Raw genomic sequence first — 19,537 nt, 5'->3', positions numbered from 1 at the left:
TCTTCGGGGGTGTCGAGGTCTCTGGGTCCGTCTGTCGGTGTGTCCGTCAGTTTATCTGTTCTCTCGGGGAACGGGGCCCGAGCCCCCTGGGTCTCTCAGGGAGAAACTTGGGTCTGCGGCTGGCACGAGGTCTTTGTGTCCGGGTGTCTCCGTCTGCGAGTGGCTTTCTGCGTCTCCGCTGGGGGGCGGGGGGCGGGTTGGGGGAGGGTGTCTCGGCGTCCTTCCCCCACCGCACACCCCCCGCCCCTATAACTCGCTCCCTCGGTCTCTCTCTGACTCACTCGGACTCGGGGCCGGTGCGCGACTGAGCCGGTGCCTCTTGCCGACTTTGCCAATCGGGCGCCTCCTGCCCGAACGGTGCGCACCCTGCGCCGGACGCAGTCCCAGGCGGCTGCCGAACCCAGGCGGGAGCCCGAGCCGGGTCGAGCTCGCCGGAGCCGGTGAGTCCGGAGCCGGAGCCCCGCGGGGCCCGGGCCCGGCGCACAGCTGCGGCGTCTCCCGGGAGTCGCGACAGCGGCAATGGCGTGTCGCGCCCTGGCGGCCGGAGCCGCGGGAGGGTGGGCGGCGTGGCGGCCGGGCGGCCGCGGGTATTTACCTGCCTCACCCGCGCCGCGCGGCCGCGCTCGCCCGCTGCAGCCGGGCTTCTTTGTCCGGATCCCGACGTCTGGAGGGTCCTGGGCGGGAGGGAGTACCGGGTCGCCTTCCCTCCGGGGAGGGGAGAGGCTGGGGGCAGTGCGAAGCCCCGAGAGGACGCGGAGTGGGGGTGGGGAGATCCTGCAGGGATCAAGGCGCCGGGGTTCTTTTGGCTCCGCAGACTCCACCCCTCCTTGTACCCCGACCCTGACCCCAGTGGCGCTGGGCCTAGAGGTACGCTGGGGTCGCCCCGCGGCTGCGCACCACCCGCGCGGGACAGCGAGGAGGGGGCCTCGAGAGGCGGGAATTTTGTCTCCACGAGCTTCTCCTGGGACCAGAAGCGGGGACTGGAGCCGCGGTTCTGGGAGGAGGTACAGGTGGGGTAAGCTCCCCAGAGGCCGCAGGTTCCAGGGCCCTGTTTTAACTTGAGGTTAAAGGTCGGAGATACAGATAGGTCCTAGGTTAGGAACAGCGCCTCTGGGGAATAGGGGAGAGACAGAAGGGTGTGGGCTAGTGGGCCCAGGGGAGGCTTGTGTGCATGAGGGGGCTGTGTCCAGCCTGGGGGCGGCAGGTGGAGCCCACTGCGGCCCTGTGTGTGTTGTAGGGGGCGCTGCTCCTCCTGCCACCCCCCAATCTGGCCCTGGCAATGTTTAATCAATGGGTTGATTACTGCAGCAGAAGGGACTGAGGTTAGACCTTCAGAGGAACTTTTAGAGGGTGGTACAGTGATGGAGGTTAAAGAGGTTGATTCTTCTTGACTCTCTGAACAAATTAGGTCCAGCAAGCATTATCAGACTCTGGTTCTCGGTGCCATCACCAACATACACCACCTATATCCATCAGACACACAATTTCCCCCAAGTCAGGGAGTCTCTTCCTGCCGGCTTCCCCAGCTCCCTTCCATCCTTTCCTCCAATGATCCATCTCCAGCAGGGCCCTTAATGCTGGTTCTATCCCCTCAGACCCTAAAAGGGCTAATTCAAGGTGAGAACACACCTGTCGAGTTCCACCTGGGATGGAGGCTGTTTCTCTGTCTGTTTACGGCAGAAGTGCTGAGAGTCATGGGGGGAGGGGTGGCTGGCATATGTGTAGCACATCCTGATACAGGGAGGCACTGGTATTCTAACTCCAGAGGGACACCCCATAGTCTGGAATGACAGGTGCCTGGGTGGCCTGACTAGGGGTGAGAGAATGCTGAGGGGTGAGGGCCAGCAGGCCCAGATGAATCAGTATGCCTTCCCTGCAGGCTGCTTCAGAAAGCGAGGTTGAGTTGTTAGCCCTGGGGAACTTTAACTTTGGCTGCTGAGTCACAAGCTTCAGTATGCCCTGGGGCCAAGCTGTGGGGTGGTGCTGAAAGGGATGGGGGAGGCCAAAGGAGACCCTTGATCACAGCAGAAGAAAGAACATGGTTGAGCGTGGCTTTGGGATCTTGGGTTTAGGTGAGCACAGAGTCTGGGGAGATGCTGTGGAATTTGGGACCAGGTCCCCAGGTATGCCACTCCCCAGCCTGCTCCCTGCATCTCAGAGCCACTGTCTCAGTCCAGATTCTCCAGTCAGAGAAATGCTGCATCTTTCCATTTGCAGTTTCATGAAAAAAGCAAGTGAAAAGAGCATGCCCAGTTCCCTTTACCACTGTGTATTTTCCCCTGCCTTCCTCCTTCTCTAAGTCTCTAGCTCATGGGATTTCTAGTAACACCCTGAGATTCAACAACTGAGATTCAGACTCTATTATCACTTACTGGGACCCTCCTACATGCCAAGGTCTGTGCTAAGAATCGCACAGGAAATCTCAATCAGACCCTGACTTGGAGACATCTCTACACAAACTGTCCAAGCTAAAAGAAAGTTCCATCTTTTACAGAAAAACAACAAAAAACAAAAACCAAAACCAAAAGCCAAACAAACAAAAAAACTCTAAAGGTAAAGGGTCTGCTTTCCTTCTTAATACCTGCCCCCCACCCCCACCCCGGGGGAAACTGTCAGGCAGTTCTTCACCTTTCTTTATGTCATTTGTGTTATGGAGGTGAATAAACTTTTTCCATTAGCCAAGTTGCAGAGTGTTGGGTATGGGTAGCATGGGTTCTGGTAGCATGGTTCTCAAGGTGGTAAGCAGAGATACGGAGTTGTTTCAGAAAATGCAAGAATCTGTTGAGAGAGCCTGAGCTGTCCTGTCCCTCCCAGACTGGTAGTCAGGAATGGTTATTCACTGGCTTACCTATGGCCATGAGATGCATGTGATGGTTGTTCACTTTCCTAAGGACTCTGAGATGTTCTGCAATTCAACCACCTAGCTTTAAATTTGGCCTTCTGCAGCACAGATATTTTTCCTGCTTGTGATGCCAAATTAAATGCACAGCATTTCATCAAAATATAAAAGTCCTGTGTCTATAACTGAATAATCAGTCACTTCCTCACTCCTTGATGGAAGGAAGGAATTCTGCAGGATTTGCCTTCTTTGGTGAAAGATGCAACGCATAATCCTTTAGAACCCATGGTGATGATATTTGGACTCTACAGTGCGTCAACGAGCTTTAGAATTCTAGAACCAGGGTCCAGCATCTAGGAGTTGTAGAACCTTTGGATTTATAGTTCTAGAAGTTCTCTTCTTTCTGTGTGAGAACTTCAAGGGTGGGGATGGTAGATCCGGAATGCTCCATCCCTCCAAGCTCTGTACAAAAGATGTGTTCTAACTGTCCTAACCTGTCCACAGAGTTGGGGTATGATGAGGACTAAGACTGAGGCCTGTGAATCAGGCCAGGTTTCTTTCGGTCTGTGTAGAGCTGTCTGGAGGGGGAACAGCAGGCTGAGAGAAAGTCCTAACCCAGCTAAGTGGCACCCCTGCTGGTCCAGCTTAGAAAAAGAAGCCTCTAAAAATGAAAGGACTCAGCCACACTTAGGAACTGAAAGCAGAGGGGCTGAAAGAAGTGAGCAGGGCACCTAGCCCTGGGTGTTCCAGGTGTATGACACTACCTCAGCCCTCCCTTCTCTCTATGCGGGGTGCTGAACTGTTTTTCTGGCTCCACGAGGACCTAGGCAGACCTCTCTTCTCACTAGTGGCAGGTATAGACAGGGAGAGGGGGCAGAAGGAAAAGAATCTTGCTTTCTGTCTGTCTCTCCCCTCACTGCCCCAGCCTTGATTGCCCCATTCAATGGGGCCACGTTCCCTGACCAATCAGGCAGAAAGGCACAGCTACCATCTGCCAAAATAATACTAATAATTGCTAAATTAACACAATGCTCTGTTAGCTATAACGCTCCACATTAGTCTCCGATTTATCCCTGAATCTCCTAATGATGGTGGAAACAGGCACCCAGTCATAAAGCTTGGTGCGGCCGTAATTAGCCCAGCATTGTCTCTCCTCATCACAGCTTTTCCAAGAGCATTAATTCCTTCTCTGTTTGGACTCTGCTAATTATCCCCATCGGTAGTTCGGCCTGGATCTCTGAAAGAAGGAGTGGAAGCAAAGGCTTTCTGCTCCTCCTCCCCCCAGACCCTGAATTTTAATTACACCAGGTTCTCCTAATAAATGTACAAGCCACAGCAGAGCTTATTATTAATGGAGGATATCTGTGAGCTTCAGAACAGAATAGCCCCGGTTGCCCCAACACATGCACACACACTCAAGTATTTCTCAGGTACCTCTCTGGATGGGACTTTTCCAGGGGCCACTGGTTATTTGCCTGGTGGCTGTAGTGTCTGCATCTTCCAGGGAAGGAGAAGAGGAGAAGGAGAGGGGGGATGAGGAGGCTGGTCATAATCCCAGTCCCCAGGGTTCTGCCCAGGTTCAGAGGGTCAGGCCAAAACGTAGATGATGCTCCCCACCCTCTCCTGATTACAGTGAAGAGAGCCCTCCCCAGCTTCCCTGCCCAGCCTTCACCTCTGTAGTTCTTCAGCTCAGCCTCCGGACCTCTCAGGGACCTGGCTCAAGAGTTTGGGCTTCAGCATCAGAAAGTCCCAGGCCCAAATATCAGCTCTTCCACTTAACTGAGGTACACTTGAACAAGTTACTTTGGTAACATCTCTAAACTTAGTCAGTTTATCTTTGAGAGGTGAATTTCTTAGGGAGGATGTAAAGGCTAAATGAGATCAGCGAGGGCCACAGGGCTTACCATGTAGAAATAAATAACAAATAATATTACTAGTATTAGTGTTGATGGTTCTGCCCAGCATCTTGTCCCTTCCCAGACGACTCGCTGCTCCTTCCAGGCTTTGGGGCCTCTGAGTTTCTTGCTGGTTGGTGTCTGGACTGTGCTGGTCTACGTCTCCACCTGTGTCCGAATGGCATCTCCTTGGCCGAGGCAGCTCCTGCCCTGCAGAGCCCGGCATTGCCTGCTTCTGAGGGTCCATCAGCAGCCCCAGACCCTAAAGCCAGCCTTCTCTGGCTTTGGGGGCAAGCAGGGAAAATGGTCCTTTCTTTTCACTTCCTGTCCCCAGTTTATCTTTTCAATTACACTCTGTTAGCGAGCATGTCTGTTACTATTACAAAATGGATCTTCCTGACACAGAGGCCCATTAGAGACATGGGACAATGGCAAGCGATGAGAACTGCTGATAAATCCTAACACTATGGGTGGAGAGAAGAGGAGGGGGCACCAGGGCACCAGGGCTCTGTCTCCAGAGAAAGGAGTGTCAGCGGGGAGATAAGAAAGCCCTGGCTTGCGAATTAATAGTTTACCATTTTCCAGAGAGAGAGAGAGGGAGGCCATGAGCCAGCGCCCCATCAGACAATCTCACTTAAGGTGACAAGCAGGCCCTGTCTTGATGGCGTGCAGGGGATCCTAACTTCCCAGGAAAGAAGGGGCCTGAGGTCTCTCGGATGCTTTGGCCTCTGGTCCTCTGTCCCCCTTCCCTGCCTCAGATGGCCAAGCTTTGGGTCCATCCTGTACCCAGTAAACTATTATCCTCCACCAAACAAACAAACAAACAAAACAAAACAGGAAGAAATAATAGCAGCTTACTTTGGGGGGCATTCACCATGTACTGGGCGCTGTGCTCAGAGCCTTAGTTTATTTAATAGTCACGATGATTCTGAGAAGTAGGGATAATTAGAATCCCCATTAAATAAAAGAGGAGACCAATGTTTGGGGAAGTTAAGTAACTTGCTCGAGGTCACACAATTAGCAACATGGATGGATGTGCTCTGTGGTCATTCTGGCACTGGTGCTCAGCTGAGATGTCTGCCTGGTGTCTGAGCACCCAGTGACGCCCACTTCCCCAGCCCAGGCTAGAAGCCGCGTGCCCTGCACAGCACCAGGACACTGAGTGTGTTTCCAAAGCCAAGTTCTGTAGCTATTTGCTCTCCCAGAGGCTGCTGGGTAATTGACCAATATGGTTTCCCAAACCAGGTGCCCATGGAATACTGGTCTCCTCCGATACCCGAATGAAGATGTTTCACACCTAATACTGAATAAGGGACTTCTTTCCCCCTAATTTGCAAAAGCATAGCATGTTCTCAATGGTGCATTTTTCTTCCATGAATTTCTTTTTATTCCTTTGGAGCTTGCTCCTGTTCACCAGCTGGCTGGTGACAGTAATCACAAAACAACTGAGCAAGTAGCAAGCAAATGAGGGTTGATAGGAAAACTTGGAGATGGGAGATCTTTGATACAGTGTGTATTACGTCTTGAGATACAGACAGATGTGGCAATATACAACACAGTTATGTTATTTCTACTAGCAAGGTTGTTCCTGGTTTGTAATGATAAAGCTATCACTGTTGATTAGTGTTCATGGGTTGCAGGCCCACTAAACAAATTTCAAACCTAGGAGATGTTCAAAATTAGACTGGGCAGAACTAGATAATTCTAATAAAAATAGCAAATATTTATTATGTGGCTTACTATATTCTAGGCGCTGTCGTTAGCACTTTTGATGCTCTTGATCTCATTTAAATCTCACAAGGACCCTATAAGGTAGATACTATTACTATACCCATTTTACAGATGAGGAAACGAAGGCTGCAAGAGATGAAAACCAGTAGAGATGGACATTGAATGAGCCCAGCCTGACTTTACAGAAATGCTTCTTTCTCTCCAGGCTGAAGGGGAAATAAAGAAAGAAAAAGATTGGGAGCAAGAATACAAACAGAAACACTTAGGAAGTCCTTTCTCTTTTTCAGTGCTGTGCTAAGGACTTTCTCCCTTACTGGAGGCTTACCTCTCTTTTGCCATGAAGCTAGTGCATGGTATAAATATGAAGAGCACTGGGTCAGGACTCAAAAGGTGGCTGAGTTGCCCATTAAAATTCTATCTGCCTCATAGAGTTGAGGATCAAACAAGACACGAGTGGGGGAAAAGGCTTTGAAGGCTGTGGTGCACCTGTGATTTACTAGAGGGCAACATATCCTGGTGGGTTGGCCCCAGCAAGCCCAGGGGAGAAAGGCACATATCTTAGGTCATCTGGGCCTTTGCACGGCCCTTGGGACATCATGCACCTTCACCCAGGCTATGTGGGGCTGGCTGAGTTCAAGGCCACATGTAGTGATTTTAAAGGGGCTAAACCCTATACAATCATACCCGCCCTGGCCTAATTCTGGTCTTAACAGCCTTGCTTACTACTTTGTTCCCCTGTGGGGGTGAAGCCACTCAGCATCAGGATCTAACTCTCCTTGTGTTGCCTGCCTGTGAGATATCCTGGAAGAAGATTCTTCTCCAGGCAGAGGAAGGGCCTCCTGGTTTTACATAATCAGCATTGAGTACTGGGTGCCAATTCCCAGTAATCCGTACCTCTGCCTTCCCTAATCACAGCTCCGAGGGAACAACAGCCAAGGGTCACGTGGAGACGCATTCAGAATAGCAACCACACCGAGGAAAAATTGATTCCTCCACCTCTCTCTTCATTTATGAATTCAGTTCTTTTTTTTTGGTCAGGCTGCACATTTAAATGCACTCTCTGCTCTCTGGATTCCCTCCATTCTCCCCCTTTCTCATTAAAATTCTAATTATTACCAGAGCAAGTAAGATGTATGATCAAAGGAAAGCAAAACCCTAGAAATACCTTTTGTTTTAAGGTGACTCATATTGCAGAGAATGCACCCAGAACAGCCGTAACAGACAGCAGGTGTGGAGGGCTCGGAGATGGCCAGACACTTAGAATAAGGATGCCTATATCTGTGGTAGCATTCCTGGTGAACCCCAAGGGGATCAGGGCCTTAAAAAGCAGTCTCCAAACCACTTAGATCATGAACTCATAACGGCAAAAATTATTTTGATTTTAATATCACCAACATGTGTTTTTTGTTCCCACGTTCTGTACACGTGTGCAGAGGGAGTACTGTAGAGCTGAACTGTCTGGGTTGTATCTCAGTCCAAACACTTACCAGCTGTGTGACCCTGGGCCGTCTAGTCAACCCTCTGTGCCTCAGTTTCCTCCCCTACAAAATGAAGATAATAATCTTTACCTGTTTCACTGGAGAGTATTAAATGAGTGAATACATAAAAAGCGCTTTGTACCTTGGACATAGTGATGGTCAATAACTTGACGAAATCCAATCATAAAATGGTATCATTCCTATTACTACCAACCTGTGTATTACAATTTTGATTTCCTGTTTTTAAGATAATGAATAAATATTAAGCAACCTGATATTTTTTCTCTTGTGCTCCCAGGAGGCATGCACACCGTAACTGCAGATCTCTAGTCTAGAAGTTAACTTAGTTTTTCTGGTCCCTGGCCGTCTCTGGTGGACTAAGCTCAGTTCCTATACTGGGGAAAGACTCCATTGTCTCCATGCGGGGGCCTGGGGGCTGAGGTAGGCGGTTAAGGACTTGAGGATCCTGTGCTCTTATTCCTTACTCCTGAAGGTGGTAGCTGATCAAGGCCAGTACCCTACAACCAGGGAGTAGGGAGGCAGTGCTGACTCCCCAGAGAGGATAGCTGATGTTCTGGCCTCCTTCTCAGATCCCTCTGGTCGGGGGACAGCTTTTCTCTGTTCTGTGCGAGTACTCTTGAAGCCCCCAGGAGGGACCGAGCATCTCTGTACTCCCAGCCTAGCTTAGCACCTGGAACATGGCAAGCGCTCAGTGAATGTTGGTTGAGAGATAATGACAGCTGTTTTAAGGGCCACTGATTGACCCATTCATTCATTCATTCATTCTCATGTGTCAGTTTCTATGCAGAGCCCTGAGTCAGACAAATATAAAAAACACAGGGTTATGGTAGCCTACAGTTTAATCAAGGACTAACAGTCTCGGACAGTGGGACGAGCCCCAGGCTGGGCAGTGGACATCTGGACCCTCGTCCAGGCTCTGTGTTTGACCTGTGACCCCTTCTCGGGACCACTGCTCCCATCTGCAGAAGCACAACCTAGCTTGTAGGGTCATTTCTCATCTTAAATCCCAAGATGCTTAAGGCATGGGGACAGGCTAATCCAGAGGCCACAGACTCACAGGGCTGCGGGGGCCAGGCAGGTAACCCGGAGAACAGCAGCTGAGCAGCGGCATTCCCAAGGGCATTGCCCGCTCCCAAAACGCAGGAGCACAGGTCCAGTTACCAAGACCTCAGGCCATTTCCAGGGAAGCCAGAAATCTGGTGTGAGGATGACGATAGGGACGATGGAACCGCTCACTTTTTCAATCATCATGCAAGCCAAACACGCCTCCTCTGCTGGCTTGTCTACAAGTGACCTTTGTGCAAACCCAGGGGTTCAAGGCCTTCTGACGTCTCATAGTAAGAAGAGGCCTTGGGCGCAAACGTTCATTCCTGAAGGCGGGGTGGGAGGCCTGCTTAATAATTTCTCCCAGAGGGAGGCATCCTTCACAGCTCTCCTGGGGTAATGGGCATCCCACTGGGGGCAGAGGTGGGCTGGGCGTGGGACAGTGAGTGCCTGCCTCCCAAACAATCACGGCATTCAAAAATACCAGTTTTATAGCAAAGCTCTCACGTAGCCGCAGGAATGGGGGGGAAGACAGCTATCGGAATCATTTGTATTTAACTTTGAAGTAAATTGTGTGGATCAGATTCCAACTTTTTTTTTTTTTTAAGTTACCAAAGGTTTTCCATTGCAGAGTAAGACTCCTTCCCATCTCTGATCCCATGATTCCAGCCACCCACCTCCCCAACCCCGCCACAAGTCTCTTCCATGGCCTTGAGGGAGTTGGGTTTTTTTCTTTTAATATAAATTTATTTATTTATTTATTTATTTATTTATTTATTTATTTATTGGTTGTGTTGGGTCTTTGTTGCTGCACACGGGCTTTCTCTAGTTGCAGCAAGCAGGGGCTACTCTTCATTGTGGTGTGTGGGCTCCTCATTGCAGTGGCTTCTCTTGTTGCGAAGCATGGGCTCTAGGCATGTGGGTTTCAGTAGTTGCGGCACACGAGCTCAGTAGTTGTGGCTCACAGGCTTAGCTGCTCCGTGGCATGTGGGATCTTCCTGGAGCAGGGATCAAACCCATGTCCCCTGCATTGGCGGGCGGATTCTTAACCACTGAGCCACCTAGGAAGTCCCTAGATTCCAGCTTAAGACAAGTATTTATTGAACCTACTATGTGCAGAGTTCTGGGAGTACAGAAGTAGCCTTAGACCTAATCCCTGCCCTCAAGGAGATTATGCCCTATCTCACTCACTTCAAATCAACCTACTAACTACACATTAGCTCCTGCTGTGGGCTCAGCAGGCGCAGGGTAAGGGAAGAGAATGAGGTAGCCCAGCCTGGGGTCCCCAAGGCCTCTCAGCCTGTGGAGGGAGAGAGCTGTCTACAAAACCGACTCTGCTATAGGTCTGGCCATCGTAACAGCTCTAATAGAAATTCAAACGGCATCCAAATGTGACGCTTCACAAATTTGCACATTTGCTTAGGCTGCTATTTAAATGACTTTCCCTTCCCCGTGCACATGCCAACAGGGAGTGGGGGAGGCAGCCCAGGTGCTCCCCAAGCTGGCGGTGGGGGAGGGGCGAGGCTGGAGAAATCAGACTGAGGTGAACCCGAGGCTGCAGATCTTTCACGAGGTGCATATGGAATGTCAGCCCTACAACCACCCCTCCTCTGCCTGGGCAGCCTTCTCATGACCGCTCTTTTCTCTTCTTCCGTCTCTGTCCCTTCTGTGTGGCCCCTCTTTGAACACCCTTCCCTGCTTCTCCCCACCTCTGTCTGTCTCTGTCCCTCCCTGCCTGGCTGAGGGCAGGCACCTCTGTCAGCCTCCTCGCAGTGGTAGTTATTGTGTGTGGCGTGGCCCTGGTGGCAGTTTTTCTCTTTCTCTTTTGGAAGCTGTGCTGGACGCCCTGGAGGAACAAGGAGGCCTCCAGCCCCTCCTCTGCTAACCCCTCTCCGGAGGCCCTCCAGAGCCCCAGCTCCAAAGGCAACATGGCGGACAAGCTGAAGGACCCCAGCACTCTGGGCTTCCTAGAGGCGGCCGTGAAGATCAGCCACACGTCCCCAGATATCCCCGCCCAGGTGCAGATGTCGGTCAGAGAGCACATCATGCGTCACACGCGGCTGCAGCGACAGACCACAGAGCCAGCGTCATCCACCAGGTGAGGGGTGGAGCCCTCCCTTGCCTACCTCCCCATTCCCAGGTCCAATACGTTAATGAGGTTCCAGCCTGTCAGGATCAGAGACCAGAAATAATCATGTGCGTCTTCTGGTGGGGGAATATGTCAGAGGATGTGCTCCACGGTGGGTGATCAGCTCGGAAGTGGGCACCGGGGGTGGCTTCTGGAGAGGGGACCCTTTGAAGTGGGGTGCTGTGCAGGTGGTAAGCCCTGGGACTGTGTGGGTGGGAGGTGTTGGCTTGTTCTCAGGGAAGGAAAGACTTCAGGCCAAGGCAAGAGAATATGCAAAGGTGCAGAGGCATAAAAGTTCATGATGTGTCTTTGTCAATACAGCCTCCTAGGTAGAGTCTGCAGCGCATGGGAGAGAAACCAAGAGATTCCTAACATTTTGAGGATGAGGATAGCTTTTGACAGTGTTCCCTGCATGACAACAATGGTCTACATGGACTTTTCTAACTGAAAAAACAAAATGACAACAAAAAACAACCACATGTAATGACAAAAACCTACTCTAAATTCAGAAACACTTTTAAAAGATGCGGTACGTGCAGATATAAAGCACTGCATTTATTAAAAACTTGGAGCTCTTGTGGATTCCTGGGTCTATGTCCCCAGGGGACCAGCCAAAGGGAAGCAGACCTGATCTTCACATTGAAAGTCAGGAACGATGATGGTGCTGGGTCACATTTACAGAGTTTATTGTTTGACCTCAGGCAAGTTGCTCACCTTTCCTGAGCCTCACTTTTCCCAACTGTAAAATAGGGGTAATGACTCTCATCAGGGCATCTGTGAGGAGCCAATGAAAGAGTCCCTGTGATAATAAGAGCTTATTATATACCTGGCCCTGTTCTAAGCACTCTATGTGTATTTATTCATTTCACCCCCACAGCAGTCCTATGTAATTGCTACTTTTATTATTTTATAGCACAGAGAGGTTAAGTTACTTGTCCCAGGTAATACAGCTAGAAAGTGGCAGAGCCCCAATTAACCTATGTAGTCTGACTCCAGAGCACTCTAAATGTTCACTGTCATGGTGGCGATGGTAGTGGTGGTGATGAAGGAATGCAAGGATGGTCCTTCTCAGTAAGGAAGCTTATGGTTTAATGGGGGAACCAGAGGCACGTCTACTAGGAAAGAAACCTAGAAAGCATGTAGCATAAAAGCAGGAAAAATGGTAATGACCACAATGGCTAACATTTACTGATGCTTGTTATGCACCAGGCCCCATTCCAACTACTTTTCATATAATAAGTCAGGCACACAAAGTGTGTGCAGAGGGAAAGGGAGTCAACTGTCAGGAGGAAAAGGGGGCCTCACAAGGGGTAGGATGAGCCAGGGCCCTGGGCCATGGCTGCCTGCATCCCCCTCCGCCTTCCCTGACCTCACTCTCTCACCCCCTCCTGCCCTCCACCAGGCACACGTCCTTCAAGCGCCACCTGCCACGGCAGATGCACGTCTCCAGCGTGGACTATGGCAACGAGCTGCCCCCGGCGGCAGAGCAGCCCACCAGCATTGGCCGCATCAAGCCCGAGCTGTACAAGCAGAAGTCAGTGGATGGGGACGATGCCAAAACCGAGGCCAAGAGCTGCGGGAAGATCAACTTCAGCCTGCGCTACGACTACGAGAATGAGACCCTGATCGTGCGCATCCTGAAGGCCTTTGACCTCCCCGCCAAGGACTTTTGTGGCAGCTCTGACCCTTACGTCAAGATCTACCTCCTGCCTGATCGCAAATGCAAGCTGCAGACACGGGTGCACCGCAAGACCCTGAACCCCACCTTCGATGAGAACTTCCACTTCCCCGTACCTTACGAGGAGCTGGCCGACCGCAAGCTGCATCTCAGTGTCTTTGACTTTGACCGCTTCTCCCGCCATGACATGATCGGGGAGGTCATCCTGGACAACCTCTTCGAGGCCTCCGACCTGTCCCGGGAAACCTCCATCTGGAAGGACATCCAGTACGCCACCAGTGTGAGTACCGCCCTGCTCCCTGGGCTTCTAGAGGGTTTGCAGTTCTGGATTTGACTGGGATGTGTCCCCGATCCCCCCCACTCCTAGAGACAAATGGGCCTCTGCGCTTCAGGATACGAAGGCGACTTTGACTAACAGCCCAGCCCACCCTGGGGAAGTCCTTGCACTGGGCCCCAGGTTTAATGGGAGTGGAGTAGAGCGCCCATGTGGGTGGGAAGGGAAGCAGATTTATATCTATTGCTTCTGATCGCACATTCTGAAGTGGTTCTCTCTACCTGCTAGGCCTCAGGTCTACCACCGATAAAATAATGTATGTCTTTAATCATGGGTCAGGCTGGGCCAGGCCCATAGCCTGACTCAGACAGCAGCATGTGCCCAGGGCATCGGCAGCCTGGCACAAGCAACCCACAACAGGCTCTATTAATTGGTGTAAACCAGGTTACGCTGCAGCCACAAACAACCCTAGGATTTGGGAGCTTGAAGCAGCCAAGGTTTAGCTCTCGTTCATGTTACACACGCTTTGCAGCTTGGTCTGGGTTCCATTCTACCTTGTCACCCAGGGATCCAAGCCAACAGAGGCTCCATTTTGGTCTGTGCTCCCTCAGTTACCACCTCGGGAGGAAGCGGATGTGACAAATCATGTGCTTTTTCCTAAAGCTTCCATGCAGAAGTGACACATGTCACTTTCACTCATATTTCATTAGCCAGAGCAAGACACATGCAACTCCTAATATCAAGGGGGCAGGGAAAAGCAATCCTACCACGTGTGCAGAAGGGGGACTGGAAGTATAGTGATTACCACGCAGCAGAGCCCTTGCTCTTAGGCTTTGTCTGCCCGAGCCAGTCTCGGGCGTGGGGGGGGGCGGTGCTTAAAGGGAGACCTGCTAATCCACCCATGGGGGAAGGGGATGCTTCCCTGTTTGTGATCAACTGGAATTAACCAGGAAGGTTTCAAGGAGCTGGGGCTCAGGTTGGGTTTTAAGAGGGAGGACAGGTTTGGCACAGAGAATTAAGAGGGCATCTCCAGAGCCCTTTGGTCCAGTGTAGACAGTGTTCTCCAGTTCCCTGGGTGGCTGTTGAAGAAGCTGTGTGATTGCATCCCACAGATGTAGGTGGCATGCCTCTCTGTCAAGGCAACTGAGAGCCCTGCAGGGGTGTTGCCACCAAACACCAATGGCCTTGTGTCTGATGTCTTGAACGCTAAATGGTTGAGTGTCTCCTGGGATATTTCTTGCACTCTTTCTCTGGGTGCAGACCTTCCCTTTGAACAATGAATACTCAATATCTATGTGCTGAATTTGGAAGGAGAGAAGCGGAGAAAACCAGCCCCACTCTGGTGGGAAAAGGGTAAGAATCGAATTGTGCAAAGAGAGAGAGCTTGGTGGGCTCCGTTTCTGCTCTGGGGAAGGGCTCCGGGACAGCCCATCCTCATAGCCGGTGCTGACTTTGACCCGTCCAGTCCAGTGTCCCAGCACCTCCCCTACTTTTGCTTTCCCGAAATGGCATCCCCAAGAACAGCACAAGCAGCGGGGCTGGCAGACGGGGCGGGCAGACGGGGCGGGCTGGAACAGCAGCTGTGCGCCAGCCCGAAGCCCAGCAGCTCTGCTCTGTAAATCACTCTGAAGTTTACATCTGGTGCAGCTCTTCCCTTGTGGTCTCGTGAGGCAGCAGCTTCATTATTGTGACTATACAGGTAGAGAGAAGCGGCTCAGTCCTCCCCATACTGAGGCTGAGGCCCAAGGGCTCAGAGAGAGGGAGGGGTGATGGCCGGGGGCTGTGGGAAGCAGGGCTCAACCCAGCCCTCCGAGGAGTCTGCTTCTCTCCAGAGATCTCCCTTTCTTGTAACTTTAGCTCCGGGCATGCTGGAAGCTCTAGTCTTAGAGCAGGCGGTCTGTGCCCAAAGGATGCCCCTCACCTGAATGCTAACTTCCCACATCCTGGAATTCCGTGGCTGTCCCTGCACTCGTCCCACATCCCTTCCCCCGCCCAGCTTCAGGAAAAGGCAGATCATCCAAAAGGAGCCAGACACATCATGGTCACCATCATCCTCCTCAGTCAATACCATCACTGCCCTCCTCCATCCCCTGCTAAGCAGGACTGTGCCAGGCCCTGGGGAGCAAGGCGGGTGGGGACAGAAGACAGCCTCTTTGATCCACAGAACTTTAATTATAGAGACAAGAAATGTTCATGTATTCGCTAGTGATGCAAAGTAGCGAATACTGTGCGAGGCTGTAAGATCTGAGAGGTAGGACAGCCAGGGAAGGTTTGCTGGAGTGAAGGAGAATTATGCTGGGTGGGGAGGGACCAGTATACATAACTTGATAGGCAGAAAGGAAGGGGAAGCATTCTACTCAAGAGCAGGAGGAGTCTGGGCCCAGGAGCTTCTGAAGCTGAAGCTCGGGTGACTCGCTCTCACACCCCGTCTTGCTCGCGGTCTGTCTGCGCCGAATGTTCTGCCTGGTGAGACCCCTGGGGCCCTCCCATCCACAGCCTCTGCAGCAGCCTGGCTCTCAGGGGCGGGCTTTTTATGCTGCGGGGAGAGGAATTCGGCAAACGAAGGGAACAGGAAATCAAAGGCTGGTGGTTTTACCTGTGCTGACTCTAAAATTGGAGTTATTTTGAGGCCAGAGAGGCCCAAGTCCCAGCGGTGGGGAATGATTGAGCACTCAGTGTGTATGAAATCCTGCAGGCAGTGCGGTGGGGGCCCGTGCGATGAGCGCAGGCGGCTCCCAGACTCCTGCCAGATTCCGTTCCTAGAGCTGCATTTTGGCCCCCAGCTCCTCTGGCCTGCAGGCTGCTCCCTGAACACTACCGGCATTTCTGCCTCTTGCCTTTGCTCTCAAGGTTCCCTCTGGCAGGCAGACGTTTCCCCCACTTCTCTGCATGGCCGAAACCAACCCACCTTCCAAAGCTTCCCCGAAGTCCTTCCGCTCTCACAGCAATCACTCCTCTGGATTTATTCTCTGGGTCCCTCAGTTATACACCGAGTCATAGTCTTTCTTGCAAAGTCCTCCCAGTGGCTTAGGAACAGCTTCTGTTCCGCATTCGATTTTCTCTTTTATTTTCCCTCAGGGCTGAGTGTGTCATTTTATGCAAACATAAGAACGCAGCACGTTCTTGTTGAATGACTGATGGCTTGGTTAATTCAAATAAAACTATGTATCGTGCACAAGGAAAGGATTATTAAAGAAACAATGCGAGTTGGGCGCAGTTAACCTGGGAAGGCTTTCTGGAAGAGAAAGTCAAGTAGTATTTTGGAAATGAGTAGAGCCAGGCATGGTGGGGAGAGACCTAGTCTGTGCATTCCTTCAGAGAAATGGTTCGGGGAGGTGGTTTATGTCTGGAGTAGCAAAGAGATTAACCAGCCAGATCAGGTAGTCTGGACTGAAGTGAAGGGTCAGTGACCCACCATCTGGGTAGAAGGTGAGGCCCTGTGAGAAGTGGGCTCAGGAGGCCACTCTGAGGTCCCATGAGTCCACGGATGCTGTCCCCTTGTTTTTCCTTGCACTTGTATGGGAGAATCAGGTGCAGCCCTGGCAGGTGGAACCAGGCACGTTCCTTGTTTTGGCCCCTGCCCCAGAGCTCAAGGTGGTCTGAAGTAGCAAAGCCTGGAGCATTTGTGTTGTTTTCTTACAACCACTGAACGTGGAGCTTCAAGGCTTGTGAAGGGGAGGCGTGCATCGGTGGAGCCTAGCTCTTTCTCAATTGCATATCTTAAGCCCCAAGCGACACTCGTCTCAGCGTCCCCAGGTTGTTCTGGATGGAAGCCTAGGCTGTAATGAAGCTAACGTACTCCCTACTGGAGGGGGAGGAGCAGGCAAACCAGATGTGCTAGGGCAGTCGGAGGTTTCTGCTGTTCCCCAGGATGGAGAAGCCCAGGCCCGGGCAAGGCTGCCCCTGAGGCTCCCCGCTCTTGCCTGGCTTGACTATGGTCCCCTGGTGGTCCCCTGGGCATTCCCAGTGGTTTGCCATGTTCTCCCCACCCAGAGCTTCGATTGGCTGAAATCATTCCGCTCTTCCCTTCCCCCTTTCCAGCCCCCAGTCTCATTATTTCTATATAAAGCTGTAGATATATCATTATAATAGAGCCGCCGTCACCAGGGTTTCCTAACATCTCTGTAATCTTGTAGTTACTGCTACAGAGGCCTCAGACCCCAGTGCACACTAGTATTCCTGTCGCCGTTCCTGCTCCTTCATGGAGACTGTAATTGGGGCCGTAAATATGTGTTGCGCTTGGTGGCGTTAACGGACTGAGCTGTCTTCCTGCCTTACCAGATCCTGCCAGGTCACGGTGAGTGTGTGTGTGCGTGTACGTGTGTGTGTAGGTGTGTATGTATGTGTGTGTGCATGTATGTGTGTGTGTTGGGGGTGATGGAGTGCTCTGTATAATTCCAGGATGCCTGGACTCAGAGTCTGCAGGGAGGAAGGGAGGCCTTGTGCAGTAGAACAGTCTCTTTTCTAGGCTGGGAATGAGCAAGAGCTGTGTACGAAGAGCTCAGGCTTTGGTACCAGACAAATCTGTGTTGCATTCTAGCTTCTGCACTTTCTAGCTTTGAGACCTTGGAGACATTATCTGAACCATGACGCAGTTTCTACATCAGTAGAATGGGGATAATATTGGTACACAGCCCGCAGTGGTATTCTACGTAGTAAGCTAAATAAGATGCACAAGATGACTAGGGCAACACTGTCACAGAGCAGCCTGCTGAGCTCCGTTCTGACAGTGCCTTTCCTTCTAACTCAGCCTGTGGCTCACTATTTGCACTGCTCCTGGGCCTGATCCTCCACTTTTGTCCAGACCACCTATTCCGATAGGGTGTTGGTTGTTATTATTCCTATTTTATTTATTTCTCTCTTTTATTTCTTGTCCGATCATGTGCTCTCTGTGTGACCTTGGAAAAGTGACTTGCGTTCTCTGGGCTGTGATTTCCTCAGAAACCAGTTTCAAAGTTGTGAGGTTCCCTGTAGAGAAGTGGTTGGCTCTCTTGCCTTCAGAGTAGAGACACCCAGTCCCTGGGAATGCAGTCTCCCTAGTAGAGGCCTAAACCCCAGGTTGATAGGCCACTGGGCAGAATTTCCAGACATACCCTCCTCCCTGCAAGCCCTTGGGAAATGTCCTCCAGGGAGTTCCTACCACAAGTAAGGCCCCACCAACAAGCTGTCTTCCTCCTTTTCCCATGAGGCACAGCCCTGCAACTGGGCTCAGCACCCTCCCTGAGCTCACCCACTCTTTCAGGTGCCCCATTTACTAGTTGTTTTGTTTTGTTTTGTTTTGTTTTGTTTTGTTTAATAGCAAAAAATTGGAATTTATTTTGCATGACTAATTTGAAAAATAATGCCATACAATATAATACAATACAACATGTTACAATACATTACAATGATATACAATACTTAGTGTGTTTTTTGGAATTATTTACATATTTATGTTGTGCCTCATAAGGATATATAAACATTTTGTTGAATTCCTCTTCAGCTCCATCCCATTTACTGGTTATTAATGTGCAGGTTATTACTTGAGCTCCTACCAGGAGCCAAGAGCATGACCAACTTTATCCCATTTCATCCTTACCATAAGCCTTATTATTGTGCCCTACATGTAAGTCAAGAAACAAAGCTTCCAGGTCAAGCGATACCCAGTGTCACCAGACAGAAAGTGGTAGAGAGCCAAGACACAAGTCCAGGTCTTCAGCAGAGCCCACGTCCTTGCACGGCTGGAGAGGAGTGAGTGTGATTACATTGTTCTTTGGACAGAAGCCAGACCCTGAAATTGTGCAGCTTGTTGGGGGATCCAGAAGAGGGACTGGTTTGGTTTTCTCTTTGTGGCCTGGTTCGTTCCTCTCGTTTCAGGGGCAGCTTTTGTGCCGACCCTTGGATTCCGTTACCATCTCCCCAGTGTTCTTCCTGTGGGCACTGAGTTTGACATTCATTCCTCTTCCATTCAACAAACATGTATTGAGTGTCAGTTGTGTGCTGTCAGTTCGATCACTGCACATGCGTTGGATACAGAAGCTGGGCTGGTCAGTGGAAAGGATGGCAAAGAAAGAGCCCCACCTCTTAATGCCTAAGCTACTGGGAAGTGTGGAGCATGCCCAGTGACCCCCAAGCCCCCTGACCCCCTTGCACACAGGCCCACACTGGGGGACAGACCAGTTCGGGATGCCCACAACTGAATCCTGCAAACTGTGCACTGCAAGCCATGTGCAGAAGTGTTGAGGAGAGATGGAGAAAAGAAATCAGAGTCAAATGAGACTGGCTGGGGAAAGCTTCTAGAAAAGGAACGTTTTAGGCCAGGCTTTGAGGGCAGTCAAGGCAGAGAGTGTTGAGAGAAGGAGGGTCAGAGGGAGGGGAGTGTGTTTCTCTATTTTGTTTGGATTGGGGGAAGGATCTAGAAAGAACTTCTCTCCCATACAACAGGTTTCTTTTCTTTGTGCACCAACTAC

General features: G+C 51.1%; 1 protein-coding gene across 3 annotated transcripts in view; it reads left to right on the top strand.

Annotated features, from left to right (window-relative positions):
• SYT6 (synaptotagmin 6) overlaps positions 1 to 19,537 on the top strand; it is a 57,637-nt gene that overhangs the window by 560 nt on the left and 37,540 nt on the right. For all 3 annotated transcript variants that reach the window (XM_057749157.1, XM_057749175.1, XM_057749167.1), the window contains exons 2-3: positions 10,758 to 11,106; positions 12,539 to 13,094. In XM_057749157.1, coding sequence (XP_057605140.1) covers positions 10,758 to 11,106; positions 12,539 to 13,094 — 905 coding nt within the window. The remainder of the gene's footprint in view (positions 1 to 10,757; positions 11,107 to 12,538; positions 13,095 to 19,537) is intronic.

This window comes from Hippopotamus amphibius, chromosome 1 (assembly GCF_030028045.1).
Source record: "Hippopotamus amphibius kiboko isolate mHipAmp2 chromosome 1, mHipAmp2.hap2, whole genome shotgun sequence".
Lineage (NCBI taxonomy): Eukaryota > Metazoa > Chordata > Mammalia > Artiodactyla > Hippopotamidae > Hippopotamus > Hippopotamus amphibius.
This window is presented reverse-complemented; position numbering and strand designations above follow the sequence as displayed.